Below are 21,776 nucleotides of genomic sequence, written 5' to 3'. Positions count from 1 at the left end.
TTATTTTACTCACACAAAACCATTGAAATTCCATATATAGTTAGTTGCACTAACTTTATATCGCGCACCCGCAATCCACTGCTGATGATGTCACATATTATATCATTCATGACATGGTCAGTGACATCACTGATGACATCACTGATGACATCTCAAATGACATCACTGATGACATCACTGATGACAACATCCAGTGACTGTATGTTTCTGTAAAGTTGAAATATGTCTTACATATTGAAGAATGAGTGGATGTATAAGTGTCTGGATGAAGGATTTAGTAGGTGCATGACTGACTGTATGAGTGAGTGATTAAATGTGTCTCACTGAGTGCATGGGTTAGTGACTAAACTGTCTTAATTTGTGCATCATTATGTCCGTTGTTCTGTAAACTGTTGCATGTGTTGATAAGTAGCTATATGAGTAACTATATGGGTTATTGATTGGTTGCCCAAGTATTTGTATGGGAGACTGAGTGTGTGTGTGGGTGGCTGGGAGGTGTATGACTCTGTGCATAGATGTGTGAGCAGTTGATTCACTAGATGTATGGTTTCAAAAGTGCATGTGGAAACAGCTGTATGGGCGGTTGACTGTGTGCATGAGTGTATTGGTGAGTGAATGGATATCTCAGTGCTACATGTCAAAGTAAGTACATATGTAAAACACAGTACATGTGAGAGTTGACATATATACATAACTGTGCATAAGAGCCAGTGAATGTGTGAGTGGCTGTATGGATCATTGTGAACTTGTATCAGGGATTGTATAAGAGAGTAAATATGTGTTAGTATATGTTTGAATAAGTAAAGTTTGTATAACTGTATAGTTGAGGAAATGGAGGTGTGATTGATTCTTTGCATGACTGACTAGGTGTGTGAGTAACTCCATGGATGAGTGACAGTCTGTGAGTGTCTGTTTACACTGATTGTATCTAAGGTTATATTAGAGTCTGAAGAGGTTCATCGTATTATCACATGAATGATATCATCAGTGATGTCATCAGTAATGTCAAATGAGATGTCATCAGTGATGTCATCAGTGATGTCATTTGAGATGTCATCAGTGATGTCATTTGAGATGTCATCAGTGATGTCATCAGTGATGTCACTGACCATGTCATGAATGATGTAACATGTGACATCATCAGCAGTGGATTGAGGGCGTGCGAGTTATAGTTAGTACAACTAACTATAACGCAGGAATTCAATGGTTTTTTCAGTGAATATACATATAGATAGATATATTGATAGATAGATAGATATATGATATTTCCATGTGTTGTATTCAATTTGAGCTTGAAAATGCAACAAATAAAAGAAAGGAATAGATGCAGGATTAATATAGTGATGTACGCTCAGTTTGCACTTGAAGCAGATGTACCACACACAACAAGTGGTTTTGTTCCCAAGTGATAAAAAAAACATGTTCTCCTCTCCACATGCTTACTCATCCAGTTAGTGTGTCTGGAGCACAGAAACATAGAACAATAGTTCAATACATTGCTTTGTGTTTCTTTGCGTAGGCCACCCAACACTTGAGGGAGATCTGAACACTCCTAGAGGGTGTTGAAGATGTAGTTGCAGAACCAGACTTCAACCTCCCCTGTTGAGGCTTTCAGAGTTTCCATAGAAGCCAGCGTTCAGTGTCCCAGTGTGCATACCGATGGTGCTGCCTTTGCAATTGGAAGAAGGCCAAGGTTCACCTCGACAAGAGGACACTGTCTGTGTCCTCTCCCAAAGAGCACACATAATGGAAAAAGACTAAGACCCTGATTGTGAATTAGGCCTACAGGTAGTTGCTGCATGCCAGGGTAAATAATGGATGAATTTAATGAACTACCTGATCACAAGTTAAAAACACATATGATGTTTAGCACATGTGCAAAATACCACATGTCTGTGATCCACATGTGCTATTTAATGCATATGCTGTTTACAGCAGGAGATATTTACCGCAAAAAAATTACGCATTTGGTAAATAACACCGTATTACAAGTATAAGAGATACTTGAAAAGTGGAAAATACTACCCTAAAACACCTCCACTCAAAAGCAATGGTAAAAACTCTTGAAAGTGTACGGAATGAAAAAAAGCTAAAAAAAAAACTCAAGGCTAACACCAACACAATAATGCAAAAACACAGTACATGCACAGTTTGCGCTGAAAACATAAAATATCACACACCTGCAAATAGGGCTAGACCTACTTAAACCACCACGGACATGTGAAGTTCCCACAGGCTGGTTGCAGCAGCTCACACTTCCATTCTGCAGTACACCTCCATCGAGGAAGCACAGCTATGCCAGATCCATGTCCTGCTACAATAAATCATGCCGCATAAAATTAGAAACCAGGTCACCAATCAATGACCTCAAATGGCACAGCATCACAGGATGAGAGCCAGATTGACAGATAAACATGAGTTTGCTTTAGCTCCAGAAGCTCCCACCGGGCACCATACAAAATGTATTTTCATTATTACAGATACCCTGGAGCACTACATAAGCATTCATTGCCACCCCTCGCCTTCCTGAAAATGCTAACAGTACATTAATTCTTTGCAACAGGCACTATACAGCTGACAGTAGGATTGGTGTAGGTCATTTCTCAAACAATCTTTCAGAAAATGCTCTGCTAAGTAATGATGCTTTGCAGAAAGCGAGTGAGCCCCTTGAACACCATGACAGCTAATAAAAGCAAAGCAAACATCCATGCTAAAGCAGGATTTCCTGACATCCTGGGGTCAATTGACTGCATTCATGTTCACTTGGTGACCTCACCTATTCAGAACTAAGTGTGATGAAACCATAAAATGAAGCATACTATTAATGTGCAAATGCTGTGTGGTGAGGTTCTGTATATAAGGCACTGCTGTGTTAGGTGCTTTCGATCAAACCAAAATACTGTGATCCTGTGGAAAAGCAACATTAGGTGTAACACTTCAGGCTCAATATATTGGACAGCCAAATCAACCCTTTATAATCAAGATTACAATGCATTATAATTGTTGAATTCCAATCTCGGTTTGTCAGCAGTACCATTATGGATCAATGTGAGCATGTGTAAAAAATGACATCAGTCCCTTATCACAATGATGGTGATTCTGAGCCTAGTCAATTTTTAACAAACAGGTGTACTTCCATTACAGCTCTCATGTATCTTAACTTGGATTCCTCTAACCTCGAGACCTTTTTTTTATTTATTCCACTACAGGTATATTTAGGCTAGTCTTTTTTTTTCCCATGGCATAAGGTGGAGCTGACGTGGAGAATTACAACCTGTTGCTATTCTTTAGTGCCTGTGCTTGATTAAGTACCTAGCATTTCAAGGTTTGGAACCTGTTTTTTGATGTCCTCAATATCCTTATATGTTCATACAGTATTGACATTGTGCATAATCTCCTTCCACAAGCATGTCTTTGTTTCTTTTTGGTGGCATCTTAAGCATGAGACGAAACATTAGATACTCATGGTGTCTTACCACTTACTTGGAAATGACCTCCGACTCAGGATCTGGAAACTTGTACTTCCTTTCCCTGCTTGGGTCCATGATAAAAAGGTCAGGCAAGTTTCTGCATGGGGTCACTGAGAGATATCAGAGGATGGCAGTGAATTCTTGTTGTCTAGTTTCTAGGTGCTTTATCCACACAAACAAATGCATGCAAGCTCCTACACAGGAAAGTGTTGTTGTTGTACTTTTGGAGTGTCCTGAGGTCCTTTTGTGTGTTGTTCTGACTGTTTCTGTTCTCTAGAGATTACTTTCCTCACTCCAGGAAGTTCCACAGCCTGAAAATGAGCACTATTTATCACATGTGGTAATGAATACACATTTGGTATTTAACACATACAGTAAATACCGATTCTGCTACAACAGTAGAAACGCATAATCACTGTTATTTAACATGTGTTATTTACTGAACCCTGTGGAATCGGTATTTAGCCTATCTTGTAGTTTGATGGTATACACCACGAACCCCATAATCAAGGCCTAATGTTCACTAATTACTAATTATGCACATTCATTGCTTCTCAGTGGTGTTTCCTTACCTGTGTGCATGCTTGGGTATTAAGGATAATGTGCACTTCTAAAAATATTTCCCCATTTGTATGGGTATTATCTTGGTTTAAATGTGTATTGGCTGCAAGAAAAGGTTTGCATTTGGTATTGTAGAGGGGCTTTTTGGCATTTCAGTAAATCTACTGTCAAAATCTGGTAGCCTTGATGGATAAGCTTTAATGATCATGTGATGAAAAGGAAACACCTTTTTTAGAATCTGGCCACATGTGATTTTTTAAATCTGGCAACAGACGCCAATAGCTTTCTGTTGTGAGCGCTTATGAGACTGAAAAATTACAAGCAATATTGTAGTTGATTACACTGAGCCATTGATAATTGAAAATGCAGTTACCACATAGTCATTTTCTATTTCACAATTTCATGTACATCGATTAATTGTGCTACCCTTTGATTATGCTGCGTTTAACGGGCATACAGTCCTTTTTACGCATATGGCTACAGTATGCCTTGAGAGGTCACATGATTAATGCACTGCAAGCTAGACACCTTGGCTTTACCAATGCTTCTTTTAAAACCTGTATCTGCTGGAATCCCAAAGCTCCTATTGCACTTACATGGGTTGAAGGACCTAATTACTTACTGCCTGTTATGCCGACTGGCATGTAGGCCAGCAACAAAGGACCTCCCCTTCTGTCTGTCTTGGGCTGGATTCTGAACGGTGTACCAGGGTCCGGATTTCAGTTTCCACAGTTCGCCTTCAGGTGTTCTTTGACCTGCATCTCTTCCTTTTTGCCTTCTGGGGTCCAGTGGAGAGCTGTTCTTGTGATGCTGTCTTGTTCCGATGGCGTGTCTTATCCATCTCCATCTTTTTTCTCCTAATGATGATGCCCATGCTTTCTTGCTTGCATCTGGTGAGCAGTTCCTAGTTGGAGATGATTTGCGGCAAGATACTATGTGATGTTTCTTTCTGTCATTCAACAGCCTTCTGATACATACAAGAGTGTGAACAGAACACAGCTCTGGTAAAGCCTCTGCTTGGTGCTAATCTGACATGACCTCCATACATTGTTCAGCATCCTGGAGGCATTCCTGGTCGTGTTCTGTCCGCTCTTGATATCACTGCCTGTCTCTCCATCATGTCTGATAGTACTGCTATTGGTAGGTGAACTCTTCAGTTATGGCTAGGTCCTCTCCATCCACCTTGATTGGTGAGGGGTTTAAGTTGTTGAATGGCATGGCTTCTGATTTCTTTGAGTTAAGTGTTGAGGGTTGAGGGAGGTGTTGAAGGAGAGATCAGAATACATTTTCAAGCTCATATTTCTGAATCCAGTAGCAGAGGTGGAACAAGCTTTCATTGAGTCTGGAAAACATCCAGAACTGCAGTGCTCATTCTTGTCAACCCCTACCAACAGTTTAACTCTACATTCACTTTTGGAAGTTGGTATACATCAAGTTATTAAGCACAGACATGCATGTCTAAAATGTGACAACTCACGGCCTCCATCAAGACATAAAAGAGCCTGGGTGTCATCCGCCTACATGTAAAACTAAAATTTAAATCACCTAATTGAATGGACTCATGGAAGACATGTGCATTGAATGAAATTACTATAATACTGAGCCTCTGGGTACTCAATAGGAGAGAGAATTTAATTGGGATGGGAAAGGTGTCAATGCCAGAGGCTGGCTGAGTGCAGTCCCTTCTAACCAACACAAGACCAGTAAGATATCATGTTCAGCAATTTGCAAAGGTCAAGCTATATGGAGGACTGACACCTTCTAAGTCATCTAGGGCTCGATGTAGGTGGCCCATTACCGGTCGGTAAACCCGAAATTCAGTAAATTTCAGGTTTACCGACCGGTATTGAGACATTTCAGATGTAGAGGATGATTCGGTAAATACCGAATTGGTATTTACCGATTCTGTATTTACCTAAACATTATTTACCGATTCGGTATTTACCCAATCGGTAAATGGCATGTAGGAAGCACTTTTAAGAGTGCTTATGTGCTCTAAGGATTCGTTATTTACCACCAACTATTAGTTGGTGGTAAATACCGAATACCTTTGAAAATGCAAATCTGTGCATTTTCAACAGTGCAACAATTCATTCCTATGGGCCCCCAGGCCCATAGGAATGAAGGGAAATTACCGAATCGGTTAATACCGATTCGGTAAATACCGAATCGTACCGATTCGGTAATACCTACCGAATTTTTTTCTACATAGCATTTACAGATTTTAAAATACCGAATAGCTAAAATTCAGTATTTTAGAATCGGTAAAACTTAATTACCTACATCTGGCCCTTAGTTGGCATTTCAGGACAGACTCATATTCCTTTGCCAGACAGAACTGGCCTGCACGTGGTTCCATAAATCTCCTTTTCTTTTGTCTACATGAAACAACTTTCGCACTGAAACGTTTTGAGTAGATCTGGGAAACACACACTTAACAATCTTCCAGACAGTCAAAAATATTAAATATTGAGTCATACAATGTTATGCGTTGCTCTATCAAACATCTGAAGAGTTGAGGCAGCAGCAAGGAAGTCACATTATTCACATCTTCCTTCTTTTTTGTGCATACATGGACTGCTCTCATAAAATAGAAGGCTCCTTCTGTGCCACATGTGGTTTATAGGTCTGATGGGCTGTTAGCCAGCATTCTTTGTTTCTAGGCATTGGTGTCTTTGACTACCCTTCTTGTAAACTTATTGAGAACAGGTACATTAAATATAGGTCTGCTGTTGTCTGAGTGATGCCAGTAAAGATTAGGTTTCAGAACCAGTGGGATTATAGCTTATTTGAAAACAGATGGGATCATCCATGGAACAGTGGATCATTTCATGATTTTAGGTAAATTTGCACTGAGAGTGATGGAGCCTTTTTCAAGTGGGTTGGCACAGGGCCAAGGGGCAAGAGGAGGTTATAATACCATTAGTTACACAGCTACACAATGAACATTTTGAGGAATCATAGTCCTGTATATTACTGCAATTGATTTAAATGACGGGGAACATCGGGGGTTATTTACAATTGATTTTCCCGTGGCACTGGCAGTTTGGGCTGAGTTGTTCCTATATGGGGTCAGAATGGATTTGCATGTGACTGGGTCCTGGCTGGGTGCCATGATGGGCAGGGGAGTGATAGGTTGGAATGCTATCATGAGCGATTGCCAATGACTGGACTTGTTGCAGACATTCCTCCTATCACCTGTCGTGTGTTTGATGTAACAGCCTAAGTGGCAAGGGTATGCTCAGATGCTGGACCTTACTCCATGTGTCACTGGAACAAAGCTGCTTCTAACTGGCTGTTTGGGCTGGACTGTTCCTACTGGAACAGGGTCAAACCTGATTTTCATATGCTCCTCTGGCTACACATAGAAAGAAGGGCAAAGTTCAAGGCACTCTGCATTGCCCACTGAGCAATTTCAAGGAAAACAATCAATAACCCTACAAGTTAAATTCAAACAATACAAACCAAACAGGACACTGTGCTCTAGGCCTGCGCCACTTATCATGGTACCATCTTACCATAAGAAACCCGTAGGAGGCACTGCTTTCTCAGTACATGCTGCCATCCTCTGGAACTCCCTACCAGCCACCATTATAGGCACCCAGGAGCATACACACTTCCAAAGACTGTTGAAGCATGACTATTTCCTAGATAACTGCACCACCCACATCCTGGCAACAGAGCCGAGAAAACAATTGTAATGACAAATGCAATCCTGAGCTTACAATCCATTAATGCCAAACAACTAAACCAGCAAACTGTTTTCATTGTGCAGGTAAGCTACAAAGGGCTGCTCTATGGTTCACTGAGGCACTATATAGGTAAATATTTGTATATATAAGTTTTGGCCCACAATAATACTAAAACCATGATACGCAGCGATCAGCAACAAATAATAACTTATGCTTCTTATCTTCATATAAAACAAATCTGCACTTTGAGGGTTGTCCATCACCAGCACTTTGCAGCCAAAAAAACAGGCATCACCAAATCAACAGGTATGGACTAACTGAAGAGAACTGTCACATTGCTGGCCGATTCAGAGGACTTCAATACAGTCCACCACTACAGGTCCCCCATTTCTATGCAATCTAATCGCTCCTTTACATATCACAAAGACACTCAGATATGGGGTGATAACAAAAATTCCCATCTCAACAGATATCTCCACTTCTCTTTCCCTCCAACCATGACAGCTCAGGACCACAACTATACTCAAAATCTCAATGTGGACAACCTAGTGCAGTAACCAGCTAAGTTGACTATTTCATATGAAATACCATAAAGGGAACCGCAGAGCTGTTCGAAGCTCCAACCATAAAACTGCGTCTGTCTCTCACACTTCATCATTCAACACATTGCCAAGCACTGCCTCCCATAACACAATACCCGCACCTTGGTGGTCATCAAGCACGACACAGAAACAATTCCCACATAGGTTCAAAATAAAGACAATATTCTTCCAACCCCAGACCATACACAGTGTGGCGTGCTACTCATGTAAGCATGTGCTTTAGAGCCCCACATTGAGGTAGTAGGCACTATATGAATAACTACAATACAAAGTGATGCAGTAACACAAATCGCTGCAATGATTTGCTTACCATCATAAAAATCTGTAGGTACAGTGCAAAATTGAGTAGGGCTACATGAGCGCCCATGCAAACATCATTAAATAATCCCCAATTGTCTACTCTGGATCTAATGACTTTAGCTGGGCTGAACTAGTCACAGAAATAAAGAAAAGCAGAAAATTAACAATATGATTATTATTTTATAGTAATAATGCAAAAGAGGATTAAAAATCCAACTCAATAGGAGCCAAAGAATGAGAAAATATCCTCTAGCTAGCTTTCAATCATTTAAATACAATTTCTTTTTTTTCAGGATATAAAGCAAACTCTTAAATGTATGTGAATGTATGGCACAGATGAAGGGCTGGCATATCTGTGAACAAGATAACTAACACTCTATTCACATACTGTTGGTAATGGAAGGAGGACGCCTACTTCCGTTCACCTAAAGAGTTAAGCCAACAGGAGGAGGTGCATGTCTGTGTCAATTAACGATGATCAGTGAATGACAATTGTGGGCGAGTAGATAAATGGTTTTGAGCAAACCTTGGCTGTTTGTGAGCACCAGGTTTTGTGTAGAAGGCTTTGATCACTGTTCTGTGCATCCATGCTTGGGCTTAAAGTTCCAGCCATGCACCCACATGTCCACTCGGTTGCTGACCATCAATAACGACTAATGTAATAATCAACGACCTCTCCAACTAGGCAATATCCCTTCCCTCCCCTGCCTCCCCCACTGTTTACTGACATACATGGATTTTCTTCTGAATTTAATTTTGCATTTATTTTTCATTGGAGACGTGCCTGGATGTCCTTCTCTCTTTAAGTATTGACTATGAATTATGCTGCTAAGTACACAACTCCACTACCATATATGTCCAAGTCCACGCTTTATACATATGTCCAATCAAATTTAAAACAATATATAAAATGTAAAGTCTCATTCAACCAGGAGAACCCATAGAGTGGAAGGCGTGTCATCCCAAGCATGACAGTCCTCAAACCGAATCCTCACAACATGGCTCCCTCGCACACCATTCTTCGCAGAAGGCCTCAATGGTGTCACACCACAAATGTACCCCGCTTGTGCACAAAAAAATAAAATGCAGAAACTCCAAAAGCAAATGCTGTAGTGTAGCAGATGTTGGCATAGTTTGCTTTAAACAACATTGATAAAACTACGAAATTGCAATTGTTTTAGTTGTTTGTCACTCATTGGGCTGTACGCTTCCCCAACCTACTACCCGCTCTAAGACAGCTCAGCAAATCTACTTCAAATTTCAGCAACATTAGATAACTCTTGAAGTTTCTCTCTTTAACCGTGGCTGGTTGATTTGCATGTTAATACATTTAGAAGTGGTTTGCAAATCCTAACTATTAAATATTAGGACAGTCTTTGTGTATTCGCATATACAGAAATACATGGTGCTTTAAATAACAATTTATCATCAAAGATTATTTCTAATTGTTGCTTACTCGTGTAAACCCCCTGCTGTGCTCTCTCCTACCGATTTTTTTTCTCATTTCTTCTGTAGAGCGATATCTTACAAAAGATCCCAGTAGGCCTATAAAGTTAGACAACACACAGTTATTCAATAAAAAGAAGAGCTCTGTATTTAATATGAAAATTGAATATCCGTCTGGGCTGTGAGAAGTCCCTGATTAGATTTAAGAAAGGGGGGGGGAGGGGAGAGGCAAAGGGAAAGGCATGTCCCATCAGACAATGTAAGATTGACAACCCTCTCCTAATTTGCAATTATGCAGCTGCACAAGCTGTGTTCCTGCCACATTATAAGAAGACTTATTATGTTGATTAAAACAAACAAATACATACTGAAATGCAATCTCTTTTTTCTTTTTGTCTCTCGAAAGCAGCTCACGTTGTGGAAGTAGGCTCGATGGAGCAGGACGTGGAGAGCCCAATCACCATTCGGCAGCCGAAGCTGCCCAAACAGGCCAGAGAAGATCTACCAAAACACAAAATCAAGGAATGTAAGAAGAGGAAGATCCAGAGATATGTGCGGAAAGATGGGAAATGCAACGTCCACCATGGGAATGTGAGAGAGACCTACCGGTACTTGAGCGACATTTTCACGACGCTAGTTGACCTAAAATGGCGGTTTAACTTATTCATCTTTGTCTTGGTGTACACCGTCACGTGGCTTTTCTTTGGAATGATATGGTGGCTCATTGCGTACATTCGAGGGGATCTGGAACATATAGGAGACAAGTCATGGAGCCCTTGTGTGGACAACCTCAACGGGTTCGTCTCAGCGTTTTTATTCTCAATAGAAACAGAAACCACAATTGGGTACGGTTATAGGGTCATCACAGACAAATGTCCTGAAGGAATTATCCTTCTTTTAGTTCAATCCGTTTTAGGGTCTATTGTTAATGCATTTATGGTTGGTTGCATGTTTGTGAAAATCTCCCAGCCCAAGAAGCGGGCAGAGACTCTTGTTTTTTCTACCAACGCAGTAATTTCTATGCGTGATGGGAAACTTTGCCTAATGTTTCGAGTCGGAGACCTTAGGAACTCGCACATAGTAGAAGCATCAATAAGGGCCAAGCTGATCAAATCCAAACAGACAAAGGAGGGTGAGTTTATACCACTCAATCAGACGGATATCAATGTTGGATACGACACAGGAGACGACCGCCTTTTCTTGGTGTCACCGTTGATCATCTGTCATGAAATTAACCAGCAAAGCCCTTTCTGGGACATTTCCAAATCCCAGATGGCCAAAGAGGATCTGGAAATTGTTGTGATCTTGGAAGGAATGGTGGAGGCGACAGGTAACTCTTTATTTCATGTTTATATATATATTTTTTAAATGTTGAAAAGAAGAGTAATGTGCTTAGGACAATGGTAGGTCTCAAAATGATTGACAGTGAATGATTGTACGTCAGAATATGGAGGTAAAATACATTGATCCACAAGAATATCAACTGGAGAATATTGACTACTACTATATTGTCACAATAAGTATATGTAGGTAAGTGTAGAAGTGCATTCACCTGGCTATATATACTATATATCTATATATATATATATATATATATATATATATATATATATATATATATATATATATATATATATATATATATATATATATATATATATAGATGGATATATAGATATATATATAGATAGATAGATATATATCGTAAATGTATCTAGAAGTGTACTTAAGAATAGTTACTAATATACACTTACATTTCGACATTCTTGTAGGCTGATATTAGAAATATAGTACTATTGTGGTACATCCAAAGAATACATTACAAGATCACTCATAGTACAAAACTAATTATGAAGTTGTTAAAAATGCTCTGTATGTCAGTTAACATGGAGGAAGCCTTTGCATGTCATGCATAGAATGGAACCTTATTATACATATACTTGTTCATCAGACCAGTTGCATGTTCCTATTCATTGTATCAAAATGTATTTATTTCAGTATTTTATTAAACTTTGGGTTGTGTGAATTTGAAGATTGTAGGCAAAAGGCAAGTGCTGGTAATGACAATAGACTTATCCCATGCGCCACGAGAAAACCTGTCATTTGCAATAGGCAGGATAGCAGTGGTTTGCAACTCTGTCAGTCATGAAAAGGTCAATTACAAGAAGCAGGAACCCACAGAGTCGAACTCAACGATGCTAACTAAAATGGCACTCATTCATACACTCAGTGCTTAATTTAAGCCGATGGTCGTCGGTAGGGGCCACCAGCACTCCTTTCCCGAGAGCTAGAGAGGGAAAGCACTCACTGGGGAAAGGAGGAAGAGAACAGTGGGAAAAAACCACAGAAGTTTCTCCTTTTGCAGGAACCTGCAACAGTGACAAAAAGGGGCAGGGAGTGTCTGGTGGGGGATTAAAAGGCATGAGTTGGACGGAAGACTATGCAGCCTTGGAAATCAGTGGACTGACATTTAATAGCACCGCCACGAGCTTCTGAGGATTGCTTTGGGGACCGGCACTCATTCTTTCACAAATTAAGCACCTTATACACCTGTAATTCAGTGAAGTAATAAATGGAAATATTGAAAACACAGCTGCTCCCCAGAGACACACTTTGATTTACCTGCCAATCTCATAAGATGACCCATCAGTTTTGCCGGATCAAGCATGTAATGCCATGGAGATTGATTTACGTGTATATCTTCAAATCACATCTCTAAAGATGGTATTATGAAATAGCAGCAGAAATCTATTGGTCTTTCCAAGTACCCTATACCTACACAATCAATGGAGTCAATTGGAAGATCATGTCTGTAAATTTACATTCTTTCCGACTGAGATCTAAAATATAGCCCACCCAGTCACGAGAGAATAGAGAATCATCCCAGTTGTCCAACATGTAGACTGGTGAGAAGGAGTCGCTTTCAGTAGAAATGGACACCAGCGGGGATCCATCAGAATGCTTATGGTTTTGTTAGAAGTTAGTATGCAGGTCTGGGCTCGCCCCGACCTGGTGATGACAATGTCCGCTGGTATTCAAGACCTACTTGAAAGTTAGATTTTTTAAGAATGGTATACATGGCTACTTCAGTAAATAAAATATGTGTTCTTTTGACGTCCCATCAGCATTTTAATTAGACGACCAAAAACAGTCTCCACTAATAGCTGCCGGCTGTCATCTTGCACTAAGTCAGCTGGATTGCAGTACAAAGAACCCATCTGATTGCCAAAAGTGCCTGTTGATTTCCACTGAACATACATATATATATATGAAAAAAGTGTGACCCATTTGTACTGTTAGAATACTGCAAATTAATGAGAGGAAGGAGTCCATGACCATATGGAGGCAGATGGCTTTTATAAGGTTAAGGAACTCCGAAGTGGCTTGCGGTAGCCTCAATATACGGAGCTGGGGGGAGGGGGGTACCTTATTCCTGGTGTTGCGTTGAAATACCTAATGTCCAGCATGTTTTTTGTCACAGATATCTTCCATTTAAAATGAAGGTATTCAGTCATCACATGTTCTCTCTGTCAGCATACATGTCTCTGCTTGGCTTTCGGCTGCTAGGATGCTGATGTAGGACAGGCTCTTGTGGAGCGAGTGAAGCCTGCAGAATCTGTGGTGATTTGTCACTGCTCTTGGTTAAATTAGACAAAGGCGACTATCATATTTGTATTATGCTACGGGATTGTTGGTGAGTGACTGGGCCGATTGCATGTGAAAGCAACAGCATGAAAGTCCACAGATGTCAAACCGCATGGACTTTAATTGGTATACACCTGTTACAACGCATTTGTTACAACGCACTACTGTAACAACGCGACTATTACAACGCATACCATTACAACGCATTGCGCTGGGGGGCGCTCTAGGATAGGGAATAAGTATAATTTACTATCCAACACCTTCCCTAGGGTCCACGGGGACTGGAGTTAGAATAGTAAATTATACTTACCACTATCCAGCACCCCAAAGCGCTATGCGTTGTAATGGTATGCGTTGTAATGGTCGCGTTGTAACGGTAGGTAGTTGTAATAGTATGCGTTGTAACATGGTACATCCGATCTCTAATTAAAGTGGATGTAGCAGTGGTAGCAGCTGCCCCCCATGCCTCCTCTGCTCCTCCTTTCAACTCCTGGTCTTATTCTAGCAGCCACTGGCTAAAATCAATATTTCTCTCTTCTGTCGAGAGCAGCATGGTGTTGGGTCTCTTTTCTATGTTATAGATGTTGTACAATTTGGTTATAACGTTCTTTACTGTTAATATTATTAATGTTGAAACAAAGGGGAATTAATTTAAGGACCTGTGAGCTGGCAGTAGCAGATGTTCGCTCACACCATGGGTGCAATAAAACTAAGGTTTAGCTAATGTAGTGTGCTCTTTATGGTAGTAAGACATTTGGAGAAGAAAGAAACCATGCATTTTACCCAGTTGCAATTTTGATGAAGCGCTGTCAAGACGGCACTGCAGAAAACAAGGGGGAAAAGGTGAGTGACCAGGAGTTCAACACTACATTGAAACTTCCCCTGTTGGATTGCTGTGTAGAGCAGAATTAAAAGAAAAACTCAAGTGTGATGAGAAGATAGGCACTTGGTTTGTGTACATGCCCTACCACATTAACAGTGGGATACCCGGGAGCATAAAATGGGGCACACTCTCGATTGTTGTTAATGTGACGCCATAATGCTGTTACGTCATGTGAAACTTGAGGTCACGGACGTGACCCCTGTGTGCGGCCATCTTGGCTACGTACAGCTTAAACATGGATTGACTAAATATAATTTGTGAGGGGTTTGGAAGAGTGAGTAAAATGTAATCATAAACCTCTGACGAACCTTCTCGGCACAGAGAAGTTGAATTCATCCACCCCTTGGGTGCACGATTTTCAATGAGACTCACTGATTTCAATTATAAAGTGCAATATGTTCCAGGAGTAAAGCATAAAGTAGCTAGCTGTTTAAGCTGCCTTCCGTTACCTGTGGATGAAACACCCAAAGATAAATGGGAGGATTGCAGTGTATCTTGGCTGGCTACTGAAACTACAGAAGTAATTACGAAAGAAGAGTACAACATGTTGATGTTAAAGATGAACAGTTAAAAGTAGTGAAGAGTTGGGTGGGTGAAGGTTGGCAAAAAAACTAATTTGTGGATGAATATTGTGAAGGAATTTAGGAGGTGTAAGAGTGTGCTTTCTGTAGTGGATGACAAGTTATTGCACACTACAGGAGTAGTTTCTCCGGTAGAGTTAAGAAAAAAATTACTGATTTTTGTCATGAAGAATATATCAGACTTGTAAAGGGTAAGAAGTGGGGCAAAGTATTTTAGTGGTGGCCTGGAGTAGACATGGAAGTCCTGTTCAAAGTCCCAACATTGCATGGCTATGTATATTACTGTCTGGTCGTAGATGAGAGCGGTCCCACTATATTTGTCTTGATAGCAATTTATTATTTATTATTTATTGAACGGGTTGATGCATCTAATGTATTGAGATTTTTTAATGAGTCTTTTCAAAGAGAAGGTTTACCTAAGAAAGTTATTACTAATAATGATGCTTAGTTCATGGCTGAAGAAGTAGAAAGATTTTTAAGACGGAATGGGGTAAACACAAGGTGACATCTATGTATCGTCCTGAAGGGAAAGGGTGAAGTGGAAAAGCTTAATTTTGTTATTAAAGGCATATAGTTCAGATGGCTATGAGTAAAAGGAAAGAATGGATATTGGAAGTAAGAAAGATGATTAGTCTCTTCACAATCATGAAGAAAGAGTTCCTTTTACCAAAGGTAATCAAAGCTGGTTGTCACATTCTAAACATGTCATATGGAGACAGCAACAGAAGTAGTGAAAAATAACTCTGAAAAGGGTCTGCAAAAATTCCTATGGCAAGAGAGTTGCTACAATGATTTCAAATTGAAAAGGGGAGACAGTGTATGTTAAGAAACCAGGAAATGTGCAGTGAACGTTTGTTTTCCAAACCATCGGAGGTTAGAGAGTTTTTTTTTAATTCATCCAGGCTTAGCAATCGAAAGGTTTGGTACAAGAGTTGTACTGCTAAATGTAGGTCTGAGTGGAATGAGATTAAAGGTTATTGTTAACTAAGTGAAATATGTTAGCATTGGTTGACAAATGAAGTGTGTGTTGAGTCTAGATGTAATAAGTATCCCAGTGCTGGAGAGGATGGTGGAAATGAACCTTTGATTGATCAAGAAAGTAAGGCAGCTCTCACTAGGAGTAAATCTGAACATTATATTAACCATCCTTCTTATCTAGAAGATTATGTTTTTTGGTTAAACTCCGGAACCATATTCTCATTCTTGATTCTTGATTTTGTTATTTTTAGGCTGTAATAGAATATTATTGTATTCATATATTTGCAATATTGGTTATAATCTGCTTTGGAGATTTTGTTTGTAATTAAACTCCGTAGGAAAGGGGATGTGGGATGTTTGGTTCCTTTTCAATTCTTTGTATTTTATAGAATGTGATTGTAAAGTACTTAACCGTTGAGAAAGTTAGAAAGTTAAAGTTATTGTTCAAACGAAGGGGAATTCATTTATGAACCAGAGTTGCAATAAAGGCTACAGCTTACCTCTTCCATATGTTCGTTTTGTGGAAGAAATACAATAGAAACATTTTACAGTTCATATGTGTGCAGCTGTGTAATGCCTTTAAATACAAAATCTTTGCATCATGAGCAAAAATGCAATTTTAACCTTCGGCAATCAGTGACATTGTGCAAGATGAACTATTTGCAAAGTTGACAAAACTATAACATATGTAGAACATTTCTCTGAAACTTTCTGTTCTTCTATTCTACAGTTAAGATAGAAAAGTGAAATTGCAAAGGCACATGCCATGAAGTCGCCCAAGTCGCTATTACACAAATGCCATGTAAATGTAAATTGATACTTGTATAGCGCACTACTCACCCGCAAGGGTCTCAAGGCGCTTGTACGAATACCGCTGTGGAACCCATCCTGGCTTTCCCTGTGAGGCGTCCACTCCTGGGCACCCCCAAGGTGGAGGCCAGGCATCCTTAGCGTTGTGGGGGCCGTTGTGGAGATTAAGCAAGCTATTGCCCAGAGTTGCACTCTATGATTGGAATAGGCACCGAGGCGAGAATTATCAAGTCCGTGGAATTTTGAGCCCAAGACCCGCCGAGGCGGGGAATTGAACCCTGGTCCCGGGCTAGACCTCTGCATCAGGGTCTGCCGCTCTAATCATTGAGCCACACTTCTCCACTCATGTGTCCTTTTACTCTTTATTGCTCACATTAAAAGTGCCCATCCGGTGAAGCATCAGGTACTCACGGCCTGATAAGGATGGCAGGCGGACTCATGTCGGCCTGCCACCCTAACGGAGATGGGGACTGCCTGACATAGTGTCAAAGTACAATGCGACTGCCACAGTGGCAGTCGCATTGTACAGGTTTTCCATTGCAGCAGGTGTTGCTTGCTGCAGCACCCGCCGCAATGGAAAAAAGGAATGTGCTACACATACCTGTACTATGTGACAGGCACCATGCATGCCTGTCACTTGATACAGGGATCTGTTCGTGGGGCACCTTAGGTGCCCCCCACCCAAAGGAAAGGGCCCGGGGTGAAGGGGGCCCGCTACGGGCCCCTAATATCCATCCCCGTCAGCCTTTTCATGGCAGGTGAATCGCCATGGAAAGGTTGGCGGGGAGTAACCATCCTAATCCTTACAGCCGTGCCTGATAGTCACCGCCACCATTGTAGGGATTGGGAGGCCCTCTGCAGCACCGGCGTGCTCAAGGAGCCCAAAGGAAGTGTGGCGGCCGGGATTTCCGCCCACCTGCACACCTACACCCACCATCAAGATCTGGCGGGCGGAAAAGATGCTTAGGATGGCGGGGAGACCACCACCAACAGCCTGTCGGTGGCGGTCTCCCTGCCATCCTAATCAGCCCCTTAGTTTGGAAACGGAAAAAGACAAATATGGGGATGAAATCAGCAAAAAAGGAAAAAACTATCTGTCCATCAATTTTAACATAAAAATGAGAAAAGTGTTTTTAAATGATTTTACATATGATGATGATGAAGAAAATTTATAATGCGCAGAAACAATAACCCGCAGGTATCAAGGCGCCTAACAATATGATCAAAAGTTGAAACAGACGTCCTTACATATAGGCTTGCCGAAAGAGGAGAGTTTTTAGGGCAGTGCGGAAGTTCTGTAAAGACGGAAGGGATCTCAGGTCCAGGGGAAGATCATTCCACCATTTAGGGGCTAGAGTGGAGAAGGCCCTGCCACCCCATCTAGCTCTTCGTACGCGGGGGGCTGTCAGAAGCAATTTCCCGGAGGAACGCAAGTTCCTTCCAGGGATGTAGTGGGAAATGATGGACCCAATTCCCGTGTCGCTATTTTTGTCGATGGCTCTGTAGGTCATGCATAAGACTTTGAACCGGATTCGATGTTCTACCGGTAGCCAATGCAGCGTTTTCCTGGCCGCAGTGGCCGAGGAGCGTCTGGGAATATCCAGAACAAATCTGGCTATGGCGTTTTGGACTACCTGTAAGCGCTGCAGGTGGCTCCTGTTTAGCCCAGCATACAGCGCATTACAGTAGTCCAAACGAGAACCAATGAGTGCGATGGCTATTTGTTTTCTAGCCTGCAAGGAAAGATATTTCCTAATCCTTCGTAGGGTGTGAATCAAACCCCAGCAGGTGGAAACGGTTCTACTCACCTGGCTGCCCAAGTCAAGGGCAGGGTCTATCGTCACCCCGAGATTCTTGGCAGATGTTGTAGGGGAAGGGCATATTCCTAGTGAGTCAGGCCACCAGTTGGCTGACCAGATGTTTTCTTTCCCCCCAAACACCATCACCTCAGTCTTCTCCCCATTCAGTTTAAGAGAGTTCTGAATCATCCAATGACCAACCGCCTCCATACAAGATCTAAACTTGGAGGCGATTAGTACATCTGAATGGGGGAGAGAGACGAGTATTTGGGTGTCATCTGCGTAAGAGACTACCTCCATCCCGAAAGATCTTATTAGTCTGGCTAGTGGGGTCACATAGATGTTGAAAAGGGTCGGGCTAAGCGCCGACCCTTGGGGGACCCCACACAGCACTGGTCGGGATGGAGATAGGAACTCCCCCAGCTTGACTCTTTGTTCCCTCCCCGTAAGGAAAGAGGTCAAAAGATCCAAGGCTGCGTCCTTCACCCCCACCTCCCTCAGGCGAGATGAAAGTACTGAGGGGGAGAGGGTATCGAAAGCCGCAGTAAGATCTAGCAGGACCAGGAGGGTGGTCTGGCCCCCATCCACTGTCGTGCGGATCTTATCGAGCACGATGGTGAGGGCTGACTCGGTGCTGAATTCCCTCCTAAATCCATGCTGGGAGGAGTCCAGGCATCCCGAGCTTTCCACAAAAGCAGCGAGATGCTTGTTAAGATGTGCCTCAAGCATCTTCGCTGGGGCAGGAAGCAGTGAGATAGGCCGGAAGTGTTTTAGGACCACCGGATCCAGGGAGGCCTTTTTTAACAGGGGTTTTACTACCGCCTTCTTCCATTCCATAGGGAAAATACCGTCTCTAATGGCTAGATTCATTACCTCTAGCAGCGGTGGCAGGAGGGTCTCCCTACACTGCTTGATGACTTTCAGTGGGCAGGTATCCAGGGGAGAGCCAGACTTGGTCTTATTTAGCAGTAACTCCAGATCTCGCAAGGCCAGCGGAGGAAAAGAGTCCAGGGTGCACAGTGGGGAGATGTCTGTAGTAGTCATGCTCATCTCAACCCCTGCAGTGGGCGCACTGATACAAGCTCTTTGTTCCTCGAGGGCCAGGTGAATTTCCTGAATTTTGGTGTGGAAGAAGGAGGCAATCTTATCACATAGGTCCTGCGAAGGAATGACAGGATCAGGGGCTTGCAGTTTGACTAAAGAGTCAACAGTTTTAAAAAGCTCCTTCGGCGAGGAAAGCGAGGTAGTCATGGTAACAAAGTAGTCTTGTTTAGCCTGCACAATCTCAGCTTTATATTTTCTAACAAGGAGTTTATGGGCTTCCTTGTTCTTAAGGTCCCAACTAGCATGCCAGAGCCTCTCCTTTCTCCTCATATAAGGTCTTTATTAGAATTAACCCGAATAAGCAAGTGCCATAAGTTAGAAAACAACATAAACAAATCTAATCCTACATAGCTCACATAGTAAATAAATGTTAACATAAAAAAAAGAATTGTATTTTCGATATCAACATATTCTAAATGATATATATAAAAAAATTACACAAGGTTATACTTGCATCTGTGTTTTATGTATAAACATTGTTACAATGATAATGCGATAAATATGGTAATATAATAACTAAATTACAAAAGATAAAGGAGAGGCAGTACAAAGAATTATTTATATAATTCAATTAATTCAGCATCAGCTATCGCAAAGCACAAATTATACATCCTTATCATAGAATACATTTTACCGGTATCATATGTAAGTCAGAGCAAAATGTTTAACATAAATAACAAAGCAAAACCAAAGGGGATGATGGATGGAGTGTTGAACATTGCAAGCACTCACCCCCAGTCAACTGATCTGGGTTTAATCCGTCATCATTCTTTAGCTCACTCCACCACCCTAGTTCAGACATGGCCATATGCAAATCAGTCTGACCCTGTGCCTCATGAGAACAGTCCAACCTGAAATGCCAAGCCATTTCTTCCCTGGACCAGAAACAAGCGTCCTGGGACCGGTTTCTGGCTAATCAGCCGTCATCAGCCAGGGTAGCTTGAATCCAGTGGCAAAGTGAGAAAGGGACCCACGTCCATCCATACCCTGCCAACTTAGGGCGAACAAAGCAAAACCATCACAGCACATTAAAACAAGATCTTATGGCTTTGCCAGTGTTTGTTAGTGGTGGTGTTGTGATATTGGTAGGGGTGGTATTGATACTAGTGATGTGACGATAGTGTGTGATTTCTTTTGGTGACAGAAATATTGCTAAGGGTATCAATGATATTACTGGTGGTACTGGTGGTGTGGTATTAACGCTAGTGATGATATTGGTGAAACTGTTATTATGGTGGTGCAGTCTGTATTATCAATGGTGTTGGTAGTGCTAGTCACAGTAAATGAATGTATGAGGTAACGGATTGAATGTGATGGTTGAGTGTAATTTTATTTGTAAAAGTCTTTCCTGTATTGCAATTTGAGGACTACATGGGAGGTGGAATGATGCAGAAACAACCAACAGCATGAGGGTGAGAGTAATAGCACCATGGCCTCATCTAAGTTGCGATTAGCAATTCCTCAAGCCAATGACTGAAAGAGGCTGAATTCATAGGTTAAAAGGAGGCTGACCCAAAGCGCACTTTATGCATATTGTAAGGGATAGAGCTAACCGAGACAGATGCCTGTCAAACCAGACCTACAACGGTTCCTTGAAAAGTGCTATATATATATATATATATATATATATATGTATATATATATATATATATACATATACATATATATACATTGACAAAGGATTTCTTGCTGAAACGCGTCTGTTTGCTGTGAGGTCCTGTCAATAAATAAGTTTAACTTGCCCCGGGAGTGCAGTATTTCTTTCTAGTACCGGGAGTACTTTGAGGGAGTGGAGCGCAACATATATATTTATATATATCCACCATTCCTATGTGACTCTTAGAGTATATCCATGTGTATCCCCTCCCTATGTATATAATCACTAGTATATGTAGTAGACCTTTG

At 41.4% G+C, this 21,776-nt stretch overlaps 1 protein-coding gene across 1 annotated transcript in view; it reads left to right on the top strand.

Annotated features, from left to right (window-relative positions):
• Window positions 1-21,776, top strand: part of KCNJ6 (potassium inwardly rectifying channel subfamily J member 6) — a 1,175,059-nt gene that overhangs the window by 964,055 nt on the left and 189,228 nt on the right. Inside the window, exon 4 of the mRNA XM_086935411.1 lies at window positions 10,481-11,401. Within this exon, the coding sequence (XP_086791537.1) occupies window positions 10,504-11,401 (898 nt within the window). The 5' untranslated portion in view covers window positions 10,481-10,503. The remainder of the gene's footprint in view (window positions 1-10,480; window positions 11,402-21,776) is intronic.

Source organism: Lissotriton vulgaris, chromosome 8 (assembly GCF_964263255.1).
Source record: "Lissotriton vulgaris chromosome 8, aLisVul1.2, whole genome shotgun sequence".
NCBI lineage: Eukaryota > Metazoa > Chordata > Amphibia > Caudata > Salamandridae > Lissotriton > Lissotriton vulgaris.
Note: the sequence above shows the minus strand (reverse complement) of the source record. Positions and strands in the feature narration are given on the sequence as shown.